The sequence below is a fragment of the Haliotis rufescens genome, unplaced genomic scaffold (assembly GCF_023055435.1).
Source record: "Haliotis rufescens isolate VD_foot unplaced genomic scaffold, xgHalRufe1.0.p SCAF_8, whole genome shotgun sequence".
NCBI classification, from domain to species: domain Eukaryota; kingdom Metazoa; phylum Mollusca; class Gastropoda; order Lepetellida; family Haliotidae; genus Haliotis; species Haliotis rufescens.
The window spans coordinates 20,916,136-20,933,638 of record NW_025964372.1 but is presented as its reverse complement, the minus strand read 5'-3'; the positions used below and the strand labels follow the sequence as shown (position 1 = coordinate 20,933,638).

Here is a 17,503-nt window from a genome sequence, read left to right as displayed (position 1 = left end):
TATAATACTGTTTTACATTTCTCGCTCATATGATCGAGTTAAGTTTTGCACAAATAAAAAACGTTAACTGATAATATTGACTGATATCTACGAAGCATTGTTAAATGAATAAAGGTATTAATAGATCTTGGGTGCCGCTGAAGTATTTCAGTTTATAATACAGCCTGTCAAATCTTTGATGTGCTGCGGTGAGCGTAACGGACGAAAGGTTAAAGTCTGTAAGCTGACATCACAATCACACTATGATGAAAGAGCATCTTATCGCTGTAAATGGCCTTGGGATCTCTCCCGGCCACCCCAGGCGATATGACACCAACTATACGTGGACACACCTGCCTTTGACCACATTAACCGCTTGAGGCCCACAGTATAGCGCGACAGTTCACCTTTTTAGTGCGACAGTTCACCTTAAAAGGTTTTCTTCTGCCCCAATCCGTCATCACCACAGATTATGAGTGACCGTTGTTTTACGATGCACGCGTATATCACGGCGACCTAGAAATAAATCTGTGTCGAATACCTATGGACGGGTCCGGCAATGAACAACGCATACAGCAGACACGTGACCCTATAGTGCACCGGTACTGCAAAGGACATCAGAGTGCATGTGCATGTATTTAGGACAAATTAACCGAGATAGTTTTTTAAGGCACTGATTAACACTACTAAACTATTTGCCGCGGGTTGAAATAAACTTTTTGAAGCGCGTGAAATATGCTTGCCTTGATAGGGATTAGCAAACTGAATGCAACCGTAGGTGAGGTGAGGTGAGGTGAGTTGAGGTGAAATGGGTTTTAACGTCTCGTCCAAGTTTATTGCACTTATATAGCGACGTGCATGCACCGTGAGTTTTATTGGTGTTACTACAGATATATCACAGTTGTGACAGAGTTCAGTGTATTGAACTACCACGTGAGTTATATGGGTGTTACTACAGATATATCACAGCTGTGACAGAGTTCAGTGTATTGAACTACTCCGTGAGTTATATGGGTGTTACAACAGATATATCACAGCTGTGACAGAGTTCAGTGTATTGAACTACCCCGTGAGTTATATGGGTGTTACTACAGATATATCACAGCTGTGACAGAGTTCAGTGTATTGAACTACCCCGTGAGTTATATGGGTGTTACTACAGATATATCACAGCTGTTACAGAGTTCAGTGTATTGAACTACCCCGTGAGTTATATGGGTGTTACTACAGATATATCACAGCTGTGACAGAGTTCAGTGTATTGAACTACCCCGTGAGTTATATGGGTGTTACTACAGATATATCACAGCTGTTACAGAGTTCAGTGTATTGAACTACCCCGTGAGTTATATGGGTGTTACTATATACATCACAGCTGGGACATATATTGTGAATAATATTATAAGAATTACCCAGTTATATTATTTAAATCTATTATGAATTATCCAGTGTTTAATATGATTTATCATAATAGAATGGGGAGATGGTACCCTAATGAGCAGAGTGAGTGGGTCTGACGCGGCTGTTATTCAGCTATATATCCCGGCAATATCACGGCTGGTGGACACCCAACTTTCCTGGGCAAGAGTGTTAACTGACTTTAAAAGTCCAGTTTCCACCCTTGCCGAACTTAGCTGGAATTCCTGGGCTCGATCGTAGCGCCACCAGTGGTTATGTCCCTTCTAAGCCTGTCCTATGGACCAATCAGATTCCATCACTTGCATTTGTTTCAAACAAAACGGTGGCGCCCAGTCAAGACGATCTTATCGATAATCAAGATCTATATTGTGATAAAACGGGTCTTACATCGCGAAGTGCATCAAATCACGTGAGCACCTTGATAAAAAACATGAAAAGGTTTGGAAAATAATCTGTTGACAACGACCTGGCGGTGCACATGCTTTGCAAATCCTGCAATCGACCGAAATCTGCGCGATAGTTTACGAACCAGATTTCGATTTCGTTGCGCGATTTTGATTGGACTATGCATAAACTCGTAAGTCAAGTCAAAATGTAACCCCATAATACCAGCCTAGTACGGCAAGGGTGGAAACTGGACTTTTATAGTCAGTTAACTCTCTTGCCTCGGGAAGATGGTGGACACCAGGGATGGGTGGATAGCAAAGGCGGATGACTACAAATTCGTTATCACTTTAAAATGTATTTGTTTTTGCACTCCGTACAAAGCATTTTTTTAAATTGCTGAAATATTAAACAGCGTTTCAGGGACAACACCCACGACAACTGAGAATCCGGACCGTGCCGGACTATTCCTGCCGGACAATACAACAAACAGTCCACGAGACGGGGCAATTAGTCAGATTGCTGCACCCACAAGAAGATGTAATGCACACACTATCGACAGCCCATTTCCTAATGCACGGGAAATAACACTCCAACATTCGATCATTGTCTCTACAGCTTCACCTATGTTGCCCTGCCTCACACCGGGATAATTGCCCGTCGACTGAACTCATCAGACAGGGGTTGGGGCACTGTATCTCTGTGTTCAGACAGGATGGGGGTTGGGGCACTGTATCTCTCTGGTCAGACAGGATTGGGGGTGGGGGCTGGACCTCTCGGTTCAGACAGAGTGGGATGGGGGACTGTATCTCTCGGTTCAGACAGGGTGGGATGGGGGGCTGTATCCCTCGGTTCAGACAGGTTGGGGCACCGTATCTCTGTGTTCAGACAGGATGGGGGTAGGGGACTGTATCTCTGTGTTCAGACAGGGTGGGGGTAGGGGACTGTATCTCTGTGTTCAGACAGGGTGGGGGTAGGGGACTGTATCTCTCTGTTCAGACAGGGTGGGGGTAGGGGACTGTATCTCTCTGTTCAGACAGGGTGGGGGTAGGGGACTGTATCTCTCTGTTCAAACAGGGTGGGGGTAGGAGACTGTATCCATCTGTTCAGACAGGGTGTGGGTAGGGGAATGTATCTCTCTGTTCAGACAAGGTGGGGGTAGGGGACTGTATCTCTCTGTTCAGACAGGATGGGGGTAGGGGACTGTATCTCTCTGTTCAGACAGGGTGGGGGTAGGGGACTGGATCTCTGTGTTCAGACAGGGTGGGGGTAGGGGACTGTATCTCTCTGTTCAGACAAGGTGGGGGTTAGGGACTGTATCTCTCTGTTCAGACAGGGTTGGGGTAGGGGACTGTATCTCTCTGTTCAGACAAGGTGGGGTGGGGTGCTGCATCTCTCTGTTCAGACAGGGTGAGGCGGGGGACTGTATCTCTCTGTTCTGACAGAGTGGGGGTAGGGGACTGTATCTCTCTGTTCAGACAAGGTGGGGGTTAGGGACTGTATCTCTCTGTTCAGACAGGGTTGGGGTAGGGGACTGTATCTCTCTGTTCAGACAGGGTGGGGGTAGGGGACTGTATCTCTCTGTTCAGACAGGGTGGTGGTAGGGGTACTGTATCTCTCTGTTCAGACAATGTGTGGGTACGGGACTGTATTTCTCTGTTCAGACAGGATGGGGGTAGGGGCACTGTATCTCTCTGTTCAGACAGGGTTGGGGTAGGGGTACTGTATCTCTCTGTTCAGACAGGGTATGTGACTGTATCTCTCTGTTCAGACAGGAAGGGGCACTGTACACTTTCTCTGTTCAGACAGGGCGGGGGTAGGGGACTGTATCTCTCTGTTCAGACAGGGTGGGGGTAGGGGACTGTATCTCTCTGTTCAGACAGGGTGGGGGTACGGGACTGTATCTCTCTGTTCAGACAGGGTATGTGACTGTATCTCTCTGTGCAGACAGGAAGGGACACTGTACACTTTCTCTGTTCAGACAGGGTGGGGGTACGGGACTGTATTTCTCTGTTCAGACAGGGTATGTGACTGTATCTCTCTGTTCAGACAGGAAGGGGCACTGTACACTTTCTCTGTTCAGACAGGGTGGGGGTATGTGACTGTATCTCTCTGTTCAGACAGGAAGGGGCACTGTACATTTTCTCTGTTCAGACAGGGTGGGGGTATGTGACTGTATCTCTCTGTTCAGACAGGAAGGGGCACTGTACATTTTCTCTGTTCAGACAGGGCGGGGGTAGGGGACTGTATCTCTCTGTTCAGACAGGGTGGGGGTACGGGACTGTATCTCTCTGTTCAGACAGGGTGGGGGTAGGGGACTGTATCTCTCTGTTCCGACAGGGTGGGGGTACGGGACTGTATCTCTCTGTTCAGACAGGGTATGTGACTGTATCTCTCTGTTCAGACAGGGTGGGTGTAGGGGGACTGTATCTCTCTGTTCAGACAGGGTGGGGGTACGGGACTGTATCTCTCTGTTCAGACAGGGTATGTGACTGTATCTCTCTGTTCAGACAGGGTGGGTGTAGGGGGACTGTATCTCTCTGTTCAGACAGGGTGGGGGTACGGGACTGTATCTCTCTGTTCAGACAGGGTGGGTGTAGGGGGACTGTATCTCTCTGTTCAGACAGGGTGGGGGTACGGGACTGTATCTCTCTGTTCAGACAGGGTGGGTGTAGGGGGACTGTATCTCTCTGTTCAGACAGGGTGGGGGTAGGGGGACTGTATCTCCCTGTTCAGACAATGCGGGGATAGGGGACTGTATCTCTGTTCAGACAGGGTGGGTGTAGGGGGACTGTATCTCTCTGTTCAGACAGGAAGGGGGTAGGGGGACTGTATCTCTCTGTTCAGACAGGACGGGGCACGGTACATTTTCTCTGTTCAGACAGGGAAGGGTGGGAGATTCCATATCACTCTGTTCCGACAGGGTGGGTGGTTACTGTATCTTTCTGTTCCGACTCTAGGGGGCACGGGGTGGGGAGTAGGGGTGACTATTGGTTTGGAAATCACTATTGCGATAACTATTGATATTGAAAAAAACTATTGTGATAACTATTGATATTGCAAGCAACTATTGCAATAAATATCGATAGTTTTCAGTGTATCATTTTAGAGTTGAATTACAAATTGGAACTGAGGTTTACTTTGAATTTGTTAACCATAACAACAAATAAAAAGTAAAGTTTCAGATATGACTGATTTGTTTTTCCTTTACCATAATAATTTAAGAAAAAGGAACTTCCACATTACCATGTGTAAATTACTACCACTCATGATCAAAAGAAAAACAAATTTGAAATTCCTAACTGAAATCGATACTATTGATCGGGAACTGATTTAACAATCGTTTATTGACTCTAAGTGCTTACAAATAGCAATATATCGATATTTCGATTTATCGTGACACCCCGGGGGGGGGGGGGGGGGGGGGGCATATCTATTCAGCTCAGTTCTGAAGTTTCACGGTGAACTAAAATACCCATACTGTGCTTTTACATTCTGATCTTTGACTGAAAGGCGTGGCCAGCAAACACGTCACTTGGAGTCTGTAGCAGACATATTCGCGGACACGAAAGTCAGTTCCGCTAGTACAAATGAAAAATGATTGTTTTTACACCCTGAAGAGTAGTCTGGACTAAGTCTTTCTGAAAGAAAATATCATGTCTACGACGCATGAAACAAAACACGGGAGTGTCAAATGCACGAGAGCGCCTGTTCTAACACTGGGACCCCTACAAAGCGTGCTGTGTGGTTTCGCTTGTGCGTTCAATTTGTAAAATCAATGACATATTTATTATAAAATAGAGACTGGTTCAGTCTTCAAAAGGTGATCTGTTTGTTTTTGTCGAGGATTTTGTTTTATTTCCACTTCATGCTTACTGCCTGCTGCACGTGCCCCTTGGGTCCACCCCTCGGGCTCATCAAACACTTCTCACGTGGAGTGTTGGAGTATGAATATTTATAAGTGTTTATCGTAGATGTTCACACACGGAGAAGTAGGGAAATCAACTCGCCTGGGACACGCCCGGGAGATCCTGTTTAATCACAAACAGGCCTAGGTTCCGCCAGTGCAGGTTTCAACACAATGGAACTTTGTATCTAACCAGTCATTGTTTCATCCCATTTGACATCTGAGTATAGATAACAAGGCGATGACGTCATGGCTGTTGAACAACGCGCACACCCAGCAGCGCCAGGAGACTCGACCCTGCTTGTGCAGGCTCTTCGAAAGCAATGATTATGTCGTTTTTGGCATGTTATGTTGCCAAACCCAGCAATAAATCTGTTTTGGGAAAACATTCCCCAAATATGTGCATAATTTGTCAAGATGTTTCATAATTGTGCGATTTAACTCCCAACACAGGCCTTGGCCCTGTTTCACAAATAGATGTTAGGGCTACGACTGTCGTAAGTCAGTATTAAAGAATGGGAATTACGATCTAAAATTGCTTTGTGGAACGGGTCCCTGGGCATCGTTATAAGCATAGATGTCAATGCAAGCAGGAAACATCTGTAGGAAGCACAACGCTCAGGAAATGACACCTGTTATATATAGTACAGTGATGGTGAGTTCGCGTGCTTTCAAGTCGCAGTGATGACTAGACCAGCTTAATTAATCATGGCGGCCAGAAAACAATCGAGGTCCAGACGAACCAGTGGTTGACAGCATGAGTGACCGCCCCTGGATTACAGTGACATAACAGAACACAAGTGATGGGAAAAAGGGACCTTGCCCCACCACATCCTCAAATAAGTCCACATTTTTGTTTGTTTGTTTGTTTGTTGTTTAACGCCACACTCAGCAATATTCCAGCTATATGACGGCGGTCTGTAAATAATCGAGTCTGGACCAGACAATCCAGTGACTCACATCATGAGCATCGATCAACGCAATTGGGATACGATGACAAGCATCAACCAAGTCAGCGAGCCTGACCACCCGATCCCGTTAGCCGCCTCTAACGACAAGGGGCGGTCGGGTAGCCTAGTGGTTAAAGCGTTCGCTTGTCACGCTGAAGACCCGGGTTCGATTCCCGACATGGGTACATTGTGTGAAGCCCATTTCTGGTGTCCCCCGCCGTGATATTGCTGGGATATTGCTAAAAGCGGCGTAAAACCATACTCACTCACTCACTCTAACGACAAGCATAGTCGCATTTTACGGCAAGCATGGGTTGCTGAAGACCTATTCTATCCCGGATCTTCACGGGTTTAGTCCATACTGACTACAAGCAATGGATAATCCCACTGGGGTGTAACCTGGGTGAATGGAAATTTGATTACAAACATATTTCATCAATTCAATTTCCTAAAAAATGTCACAGAAAATGTCAAAAAAATGCTCAAACAAAACCTTCATTTATGAATGTTATCGACCAGACTTATCAATACTTATGACATTCGAAGACCATGTTTCGATACTCTCCTTTGTATCATGACTTTGTATCATGACTTTGCTTTAGGCTGTTGGTTAAAAGAAGAGACGACATTGCGGCTGTTTGTAGTCACGGAGGAGGACCGTAGTTAACTCAAACCGGTGAAGATGACGATGGCATGGAGCGGACACACCCAGACATATACCTTCCCCAAGCAGCGTTTACTTCCCCTTTTGTCATGACGGCAGTGCCTGGTAAACTGCTGTCAGCTTTTGTGAATGCTGTTTGTTTGTTGTTTAACGCCGCACTCAGCAATATTCCAGCTATATGACGGCGGTCTGTATATAATCGAGTCTGGACCAGACAATGCCGTGAATAAAATCATGAGCATCGATCTAAGTAATTGGGATACGATGACATGCATCAATCAGGTCAGCTATCTTGACCACCCGATCCCGTTAGTTGCTTTTTACGGCAAGCATGGGTTGCTGAAGACACATTCTAACCAGGATCTTCAAGTGTGTTTGTGTACGCCGGCTTGATGGATTTGTATGTATATGTCCATGATGATCATTAGTTCTTTCAAATATTATAAGTTACATATAACTGCATCGTATATTGTCGTGTAAAATCCACAGTGTTTTGTTTAATGTGCGTCCTTGTCAATAATCCTACTGTCGAACTAAACTAAAAGTGTAGAAAAGCAGTGGTCATTAAAGTGATGTCGAAAAAAGCTTTTCAGGTTTCATTTAATAAATACGAATCATAGGGCTGAGAAAATAGCATGTATTAATTAACCGTACCGTCACTCCGATTAGTCTTAAAAGGTACTTTTACAGGTAAAATAATGATAAACTTGGAAAATATCCGTGTGTTGTCATGCATGTATGCAACTGCTTACAGCCTGAGGTAATTACCTAACACCTGCCCCGAGGTGATGACACCGCAGGGGGCCCTGCATTCTCACAGGTGCAAATGTCACCTGTGTTGGTCTCAAAATATTGTTGTTATTGTACCTTATTGAAATATGGGTTGACGGGGTAGCGATAAAGATATGTACTGCATTATATTTGGTGAAATAGTTAAAAGCTGTGAAACGGACGAGTATTGGAGGGTTGGGTTTTTTGAAGGAAGAAGTATTTGCTGTTCTACAGATGATTTCTTCAGCCAGCGTCTGACTCAGGTGATGACGTATCTGAATCTGTACTATCCGTACATCTGTACTATCACCCAATGGTATGGTAACTTGGTTTGGTTTGTTGTTTAACGCCACACTCAGCAATATTCCAGCTATATGACGGCGGTCTGCAAATAATCGAGTCTGGACCAGACAATCCAGTGATTGACACCATGAGCATCGATCCACGCAATTGGGATCGATGACGTGCATCAACCAAGTCAGCGAGCCTGACCTCCCGATCGGATTAGTCGCCTCTTACAAGCTTAACAGTCTTAAAATAAATTTCAAACTGTTTCTTGAACAGGAATTCCTAAATTCCAGATCGCAATCAACCTATCATGTAATGTATGAGGTGTGAGGTGAAATGGGTTTAACGTCGCGTCCAAGATTATTGCACTAATATAGCGACGTGCATGCGTATGTGTGTGTGTGGGGCTACTTGTACTAGTCTGGACTGATGCCGATTTATAGTGCTAGCACACTGAGATACCATGCCGCAGTTTAACATGAATACCCCACTCAGACACAGTATACGGACTCCGAGCCGACCAGTCCTTGTTTTAGCCCCTTAATGTCGAGCGCCAGACAGGGTAACAACAAGTACCATCTTTTAACGTCTTTTGGTATGACGCGGCCGGGGATCAAACCCCAGACCTTCCGCTCTCCGGGCGGACGCTCTACCACAAGACCACGGAGGCGGCACGACAGAAGAAAGCCTGAAGTGATGCAGGTCTTAGACATTTACAAGTTTGGTGAAACCAAAAGCACAGGTATGGTGCTGACGAACCAGAAACATCCTCAGGGCAGTGAGTGAGTATTGTATTACTTCGCTTTTAGCAATATCCCTTCAATATCACGATTGGGAACACCAGGTATGGGCTTCACACATTGTACCCATTGGGAATTGAGCCCGGGTCTTCCGCATGACGATGGAACCTTTAACCACTAGGCTACCCCCACCGCCCCAGGATGATGGAGAGTGGGTGTGAGTTGGGTATAAAGGATCAACACCGCTTTGAACAGTATTCCAGTTATATCACGGCATGTCAGCTTAATAGTGGAGGAAAGCCTGAAGTGATGCAGGTCTCAGACGTTGATCGTTTTGGCGAAACCCACAAACACAGGTATGGTGCTGACAAACCTAGAAACATACCAGGGCAAGCCGGTATTCGAACTCATGATCATAGGTTTGTGGCATGCATGTGCAACTGCACAGCGAAATTATGGCTCCTAAGACAACTGGCTCAACTGTGGCCCCAGACTGTCGGAGACTATTATATTACTGCTGACAAATGGCCATGCTACCTGCCCCCTACTGAGTAGTACACACACCAAGCTCCTTCCAAGAGCGTGACACCTTCGTTACAATCTCGGTAACATCGCTGCCACCAGTGTGGGCGTGGCCATTACAATCATTTTGAAATTTGCCCTCTAACCCCATATTGGGAATGCCATCATGTTTCATTTTGAAAAGGTTTACGACTGACCGTGTTTTCCAGATGAATTTACTTTGTTGTTTTAATAATCAGATTAGTTCGAGATTGCAGACTAACGAAAAATCAACCAACTTCTCCCTTACATTCTTACTATACCAATTAAAGATGATACTTTTAATGAAATAGAAATTCAAATTGACAAACAAAGAAAGTAATTTATCAGCGGTAAGTGTATTCGGCGTCACGAAAGTCGTCACTTGTTTGTAAACATAACAGTCATTCGGTTGCGAGTTCAACTCCAAGCATGCCTATCACAGTGGGGAGTTTTGACTGGTAGCATAGAGAGCTCCCCGAACGGACTATCGCTGTGAGGAGCTTGTACACACACAACAGGACCAGACCAGACAGTGACAAGGTTTATTCATACAACACAGCTGTCAGACATCAGCTGGACATGAACTGTTAACAAACATAATTGAACCCGTCTCTTCATAGCACTTAGATATAGCTCACATAAAACTATGTATCGAATGACCATGCTGCTATGAGATGAAATGTTGTGTAACATTTACTGTGCCATGTTAGAGAGGCAGCTACCAACACAGGAATTGACACCGATACAAAATATCAACAACTCTATCCTATTTTACAGTGTTGTTTTTTTGTGTTTGTGTCAAGTCATGAGTTATACAATCTGCATGATGTACCCAAGATGGAAAGATGTGTACTTGTAGCACACCAGGAACTGAGAACTTGGTCTAGTCGGTGTCCATATCCTGGGGTCGCACATCGGTCTGCACAACGTCAAACTCGACTTTCTTCACCTCGGTCTTCAACACAGACGATGTACCTCGCTTGTAGCGGTAGGAGCCTTGTCTGCACACAGGAAGTAACAAGATAGTCACAACACAATCACAACAGGAAGTGGGCCCCAGGAACTCACAAGATACAGTCAAACAATACAATCACGACATGAATATGGCCCTGTTCCACAATGCAAGTCTATATTAAAGAATGGGAGTAAGAATAGTCTTAGTGCTAAGATCGCTTTGTGAAACCAGATCCTTGTGTCTATTAGTATTACCCAACACCCAGTCTGTATAACCCAACATCCAGTCTGTATTACCTGACACCCAGTCTGTATTACCTGACATCCAGTCTGTATTACCCAACACCCGATCTGTATTACCTAACACCCAGTCTGTATTACCCTAAACCCAGTCTGTATTACCTGACACCCAGTCTGTATTACCCAACATCCAGTCTGTATTACCCAACATCCAATCTGTATTACCCAACATCCAGTCTGTATTACCCAACATCCAATCTGTATTACCCAACATCCAGTCTGTATTACCCAACATCCAGTCTGTATTACCCAACACCCAGTCTGTATTACCCAACGCCCAGTCTCTATAACCCAACACCCAGTCTCTATTACCCAACACCCAGTCTCTATTACCCAACACCCAGTCTGCATTACCCAACACCCAGTCTCTATCATCCAACACCCAGTCTCTATTACCCAACACCCAGTCTGCATTACCCAACACCCAGTCTGCATTACCCAACACCCAGTCTCTATTACCCAACACCCAGTCTGCATTACCCAACACCCAGTCTCTATTACCCAACACCCAGTCTCTATTACCCAACACCCAGTCTGCATTACCCAACACCTAGTCTCTCTTATCCAACACCCAGTCTGCATTACCCAACACCCAGTCTCTATAACCCAACACCCAGTCTCTATTACCCAACACCCAGTCTGCATTACCCAACACCTAGTCTCTCTTATCCAACACCCAGTCTGTATTACCCAACACACAGTCTGCATAACCCAACACCCAGTCTTCATTACCTGACACCCTTGAGGTTGGCCTGGTCGAATGGCCGAATGTACTCCGTCTTGTCCTTGGTGATGACACACACGTCAATGTTGCTGCCAGAGCCAAGGTCATTGAAGATGCCTCCAGCAATGGCATCTCGCACCAACTGCATGGCATCCTCACGCTGTCAACACAGGACACACAAGTGAGTCCATACAATCCACGCCATTGTAATCAGCCACATCACAGAGTCTGACTACCCAATTTACTCCAGGAATCTTTACATGGGGTCAGGTCACAAACACATTTTAAGTCGAGATGTTCACAATCAAACATTATCAACACAGAGTGCTGTGTGGCATCAGAACCTTACCTAAGTAATACAAGGGAGATAACTTGTTATGGGGGCAGGTCAGTGGTTATCCTTGGTATGAAGTAGCATGTTTGTACAAATCTTACACGTTCTAGGTTGTCCTTAAAACCTGTAAACTTTTTAAATCCTGTTCCTATATCCCAATGTCATCTATTGATATAACTTACGAAGTCATGTCTGATTAATATACTCACAGACATATCTGCTTTAAAGCGATCTTCAAAAACTGCCATGGCGGCAAGGGAGCCTGATCCTGTGACACATCAAAGAGACAGACACATGAGATGCAGGCACAGACATCAACAAGTCAGTGAGTGCATTGGGCTTATTACAACTGTGAACAATATTTCAGCCACAATATGACTTCAGCCCAAAGAGATGCAGGTGTCAGACATGTAGTACTTTGGTGAAACACCAGAACCGTGCTGACATTCAAGGATTACTGGTACACTCGGCATTCGAACCAACAATTACTTGATTCTGGCATGTCAAAGGGACATAAGTGTGCACAGCATATTGTGGCTCCTTAGATGACTAACTAACACATCAGATACACCACACATATTGTTGGTGTGGTTAACTTAATGCAAGTGTTTGTTTGTTTGTTTGTTGTTTAACGCTGCACTCAGCAATATTCCAGCTATATGACGGTGGTCTGTAAATAATCGAGTCTGGACCAGACAATCCAATGATTGATATCATGAGCATCGATCCAGGGAATTGGGATATGATGACATGTATCAACCAAGTCAGCGAGCCTGACCACCCGATCTTGTTAGTCGCCTCTTACGACAAGCATGGGTTTCTGAAGACCTATTCTAACCCGAATCTTCATGGGTCTTAATGCAAGTGTCAAACATAGGATAGATATCATCATTTTGGATTATCACCCTAATGAGGTGCAGGTGCAGACACTCATCAATTGGATGAAATCCAAGATCACATGCATGGCGTGAACAAAGATGATTATAGAGGGGGTGTGGATTCAGGAAATCCTAGGAAGGGACATAACTCTGCACAAGTCACAGCACCTTGGACCACTGGTAACCTTGCTGCCCCAATGTTAAAACTTTATTTGTTGTTTAATGCCGCACACAGCAATATTCCAGCTATATCATCGAGTCTGGACAAGACAATCCGATGATGGGATACGATGACATGCATCAACAAAGTCAGTGAGCCTGACCACCCGATCCCGTTAGTCGCCAATTAAGGCAAGCATGGGTTGCTGAAGACCAGATCTTCATGGGTCTGCATCCACTGTGTGACTGTGAGTAGGTGTTGTGTGAATGGGGGAGGTACAAAGTAACTTTGTTCATGTCACATTGTCTTCCTTACAGAGGTTAATGTGAAATCTGTCTAACTGGTATGTTGTATGCAGTTGTATCTGAAATCTGTCTGACTGGTATGTTGTGTGGGGATGTATGGAAATATGTCTGACTAGTATGTTGTTTATGGGGTATGTGAAATCCCTCTGACAACTATGTTGTATGAGGGTGTATGTAAAATCAATTTGACTGGTACGTTGATTGTGGGTGGGTGTGAAATCCGCCTGCATGGCATGTTGTCTGTGGGTGAATGTAGGAACACCTACCCATGGTGACATATGGCAGTTTGTCTGTTGATCCATGGGGCCAGACGCTGTACAGATGGGGGCCGGTAGAGTCCACCCCACCTAGCACCAGGGCGGCACTGATGTAACCATGGTATCTGCAAACACACAAATCAACAAAACTCTTATGTATAAATATTCACCACTCTAAATCTGAGTTAATATTTCCTAGAATAAGCATGAGAAAGTTGGTTTATACTGAATGTCATCAACAATATTGCAGTCATATCACAGAAATCTGTAATTTGTGTAAAGCAATGGTTCATAGCATGCACATAGCGCTGTCAGGGTATGTTTGACAATGGTTCATGGAGATCCTGAAGGGCAATGGCTACTGGAAATCTATTCTGCCCAGGAATCCCCACAAATCCCATGCTGGATTCATGAAGAACCTGAGCAGCAATGGATATAGGGGATCTATTCTGCCCAGGAATCCCCACAAATCCCATGATGGGTACATGAAGAACCTGAGCAGCAATGGATATAGGGGATCTATTCTGCCCAGGAATCCCCACAAATCCCATGATGGGTACATGAAGAACCTGAGCAGCAACGGATATAGGGGATCTATTCTGCCCAGGAATCCCCACAAATCCCATGCTGGATTCATGAAGAACCTGAGCAGCAATGGATATAGGGGATCTATTCTGCCCAGGAATCCCCACAAATCCCATGATGGGTACATGAAGAACCTGAGCAGCAATGGATATAGGGGATCTATTCTGCCCAGGAATCCCCACAAATCCCATAATGGGTTCATGAAGAACCTGAGCAGCAATGGGTATTGGGGATCTATTCTGCCAAGGAATCCCCACAAATCCCATGCTGGATTCATGAAGAACCTGAGCAGCAATGGGTATAGGGGATCTATTCTGCCCTGGAATCTCAAAGAGTATCTGAGTTTAGACTTGAGCTAGGAGCATCACCTGAAAAGCATCTGTTTGAGCAGTCTGTTGGCTGTACACACGCGTGGCTTGCGGCCTGTGTTGAGTCGGTGCAGCTCCAGCTGGGACGAGATCATCTGAGTCGTCATCTCTGTGTCAGCTGCCGTTCCTGCACCACAACAGCTGAGCAACAACAAACATATCAGTTACAGTACTACACCTTGTACAGCAACAAAGATATCAGCTACAGTACTTCCCCTGCCCAGCAATAAAGACATCAGTTACAGTACTACACCTTGTACAGCAACAAAGACATCAGTTACAGTACTTCCCCTGCCCAGCAAAAAAGACATCAGTTACAGTACTACACCTTGTACAGCAACAAAGACATCAGTTACAGTACTTCCCCTGCCCAGCAAAAAAGACATCAGTTACAGTACTACACCTTGTACAGCAACAAATACATTAGTTACAGTACTACACCTTGTACAGCAACAAAGACATCAGTTACAGTACTTTACCTCGCCCAGCAATAAAGACATCAGTTACAGTACTACACCTGGCCTAGCAACAAATACATTAGTTACAGTACTACACATTGTACAGCAACAAAGACATCAGTTACAGTACTACACCGGGCCTAGAAACAAAGATATCAGTTACAGTACTACACCTTGCCTAGCAACAAAGACATCAGTTACAGTACTACACCTGGCCTAGCAACAAAGACATCAGTTACAGTACTACACCTGGCCTAGCAACAAAGACATCAGTTACAGTACTACACCTGGCCTAGCAACAAAGATATCAGTTACGGTACTACACCTTGCCTAGTAAAAACGACAGTTACAGTACTACACCTTGCCTAGCAACAAAGACATCAGTTACAGTACTACACCTTGCCAAGCAACAAAGACATCAGTTACAGTACTACACATGGCTTGCAACAAAGACATCAGTTACAGTACTACACTTTGCCCAGCAACAAAGACATCAGTTACAGTACTACACTTTGCCTAGCAACAAAGACATCCGTTACAGTACTACACCTGGCACAGCAACAAAGACATTAGTTACAGTACTACACCTTGTACAGCAACAAAGACATCAGTTACAGTACTACACCTTGCCTAGTAAAAACGACAGTTACAGTACTACACCTTGCCCAGCAACAGGACATCAGTTACAGTTCTACATCTGGCCTAGCAACAAAGACATCAGTTACTGTACTACACCTTGCCCAGCAACAAAGACATCAGTTACAGTACTACACCTGGCCTAGCAACAAAGACATCAGTTACAGTACTACACCTTGCCCATCAAAAGATATTGGTTACAGTTCTACACCTTGCCCAGCAACAAAGTTATCAACAGTTATCAGTGAGTGATAATCTCCACAGGGACCACAGTTCCAGTACTCACTAAATGTTAGAGGAGATGAAATGTATTTTGGCACAGTTCTTGTCTGCAACCACAGTGTCCTCTGTTGCCCTTGTATCTGCACCCAACACAACGCCATCCTGTAAACAGATAACACACAGGATAACATGAGAGAACACAATTCACACCAGTCTGTGCTGAACACTTTTGAGTCTACAAGCCTGACCTTGGCTTTAGAACACAGCTTGTATTGGCTGAACTTTCTACTAGACAGAGAGACAATTTACAATTGGCACTACTGACTTTTGACTAGGGAAAACAATATGTATGCAATGCATTCATGAAAGCGTCAGAAGGCAGACATGGTATAGCATAGGTATAATACCTGCATGTACAATTTGCAGGTGTGTGACGTCACTTACCTTGAAGACAACACCACAAATAGTTGTTCCTGTTTTGTAAACCTTGGGAGCCTTGAACCCTTGGTTTTCTAACATCAAGTTCCTGCAAGAAACAAGAACGTCATATTATCTGTTATCAAGGTAATTATGGTTATGTCTATATTCACGGATGTTTTATTTTCACTTTGCTCTCGGTTCTTTTCATTGGAGCATTTTGTAGAGCTGTATCTAAAAAGTTTTTAAAACATGTTGCTTGCAACTGCACATGTCAACTTAGTAAGGCAGCAGCAGACACTAACAATTTAAGTCCACTAGTCCTTATAATGGAAACATATAGAAAACCCCATAAAAATAGCAAATTTCTACTGGTCCTTAGGACATGTAGGATACCTTTACTATTGGGCAGTTTGGCAAGGACTATGGGACTAGTGCCAATTTCTAACACCGTAAGGTAGTTGAAAATGACTTTTTGTGTATTACTACACTAATGGCAATGTTTCATGGTGGTCAAAGAATGGGAAAGAATGGGACATGCAATTTCTTTATTGGTAATTATTGCAATGGTTTTTAAATTGTAATATATTCTTTCACAAGTATTTTAGTAAATGTTGTTTTCAGGGGCCAAAGTTAAGGAAAATACCATATGTAATGAGGTTGTCAAAAGGCATTACTTCTCAATCTCAGAGATATTTTTCAATGATAATGTTTAATTTTCTATTTTTATCAATATAATAGTCTTACCCCTACCCTTAGCCAAACCTAACGATCGGAGAGACGAACCAGAGCACAGACAAGTGAGAAGTACAACTGGAGCAAATTAGCGCTATATAGGTGCAACCCATAAACAGCAGTCTTCCGGTCATATCTTTTCGTAGCAAATACTATATATTTATGAAATCAAACCGAATTGTTTACCAAGTCAGAAAAATAGCAAACATAACCGGCTAAAGATGACAATGCAACATGGCTAAAATCTGTCTACTCATGTTCAGATGCTTACTTACAGAACTAAAAGAACAAGAACCGAAGAATACTTTCTTGAGTTAACCCACACGCTGATAGAATTATAGTACGGTATTACTCATATATATTCTTATATTGTTTCCTTACAAACCTTTTGCAGTTTTCAAAAGAAAACCCTCCTTGGGGCAACTCTGTAGCTAAAGCGGCGGCCATGTTTCTGAAACACTAACACCGGAGAATACGCTTTTTAACAATTTCATTGGCTGAATATTTCTAGTACTCCTTACGAAA

General features: G+C 44.2%; 1 protein-coding gene across 1 annotated transcript; it reads right to left on the bottom strand.

The window, feature by feature from the left end:
- Positions 1-10,173: 10,173 nt before the first annotated feature.
- Positions 10,174-17,503, bottom strand: LOC124114167 (proteasome subunit beta type-7-like). Its single transcript, XM_046474737.2, has 8 exons — positions 17,364-17,503; positions 16,271-16,352; positions 15,891-15,988; positions 14,511-14,651; positions 13,567-13,682; positions 12,167-12,225; positions 11,632-11,783; positions 10,174-10,646 (listed from the first exon to the last, which is right to left on the bottom strand). Exons 1-8 carry the CDS (start codon positions 17,423-17,425, stop codon positions 10,529-10,531), a joined length of 828 nt encoding a protein of 275 aa, XP_046330693.1. The 5' UTR covers positions 17,426-17,503; the 3' UTR covers positions 10,174-10,528.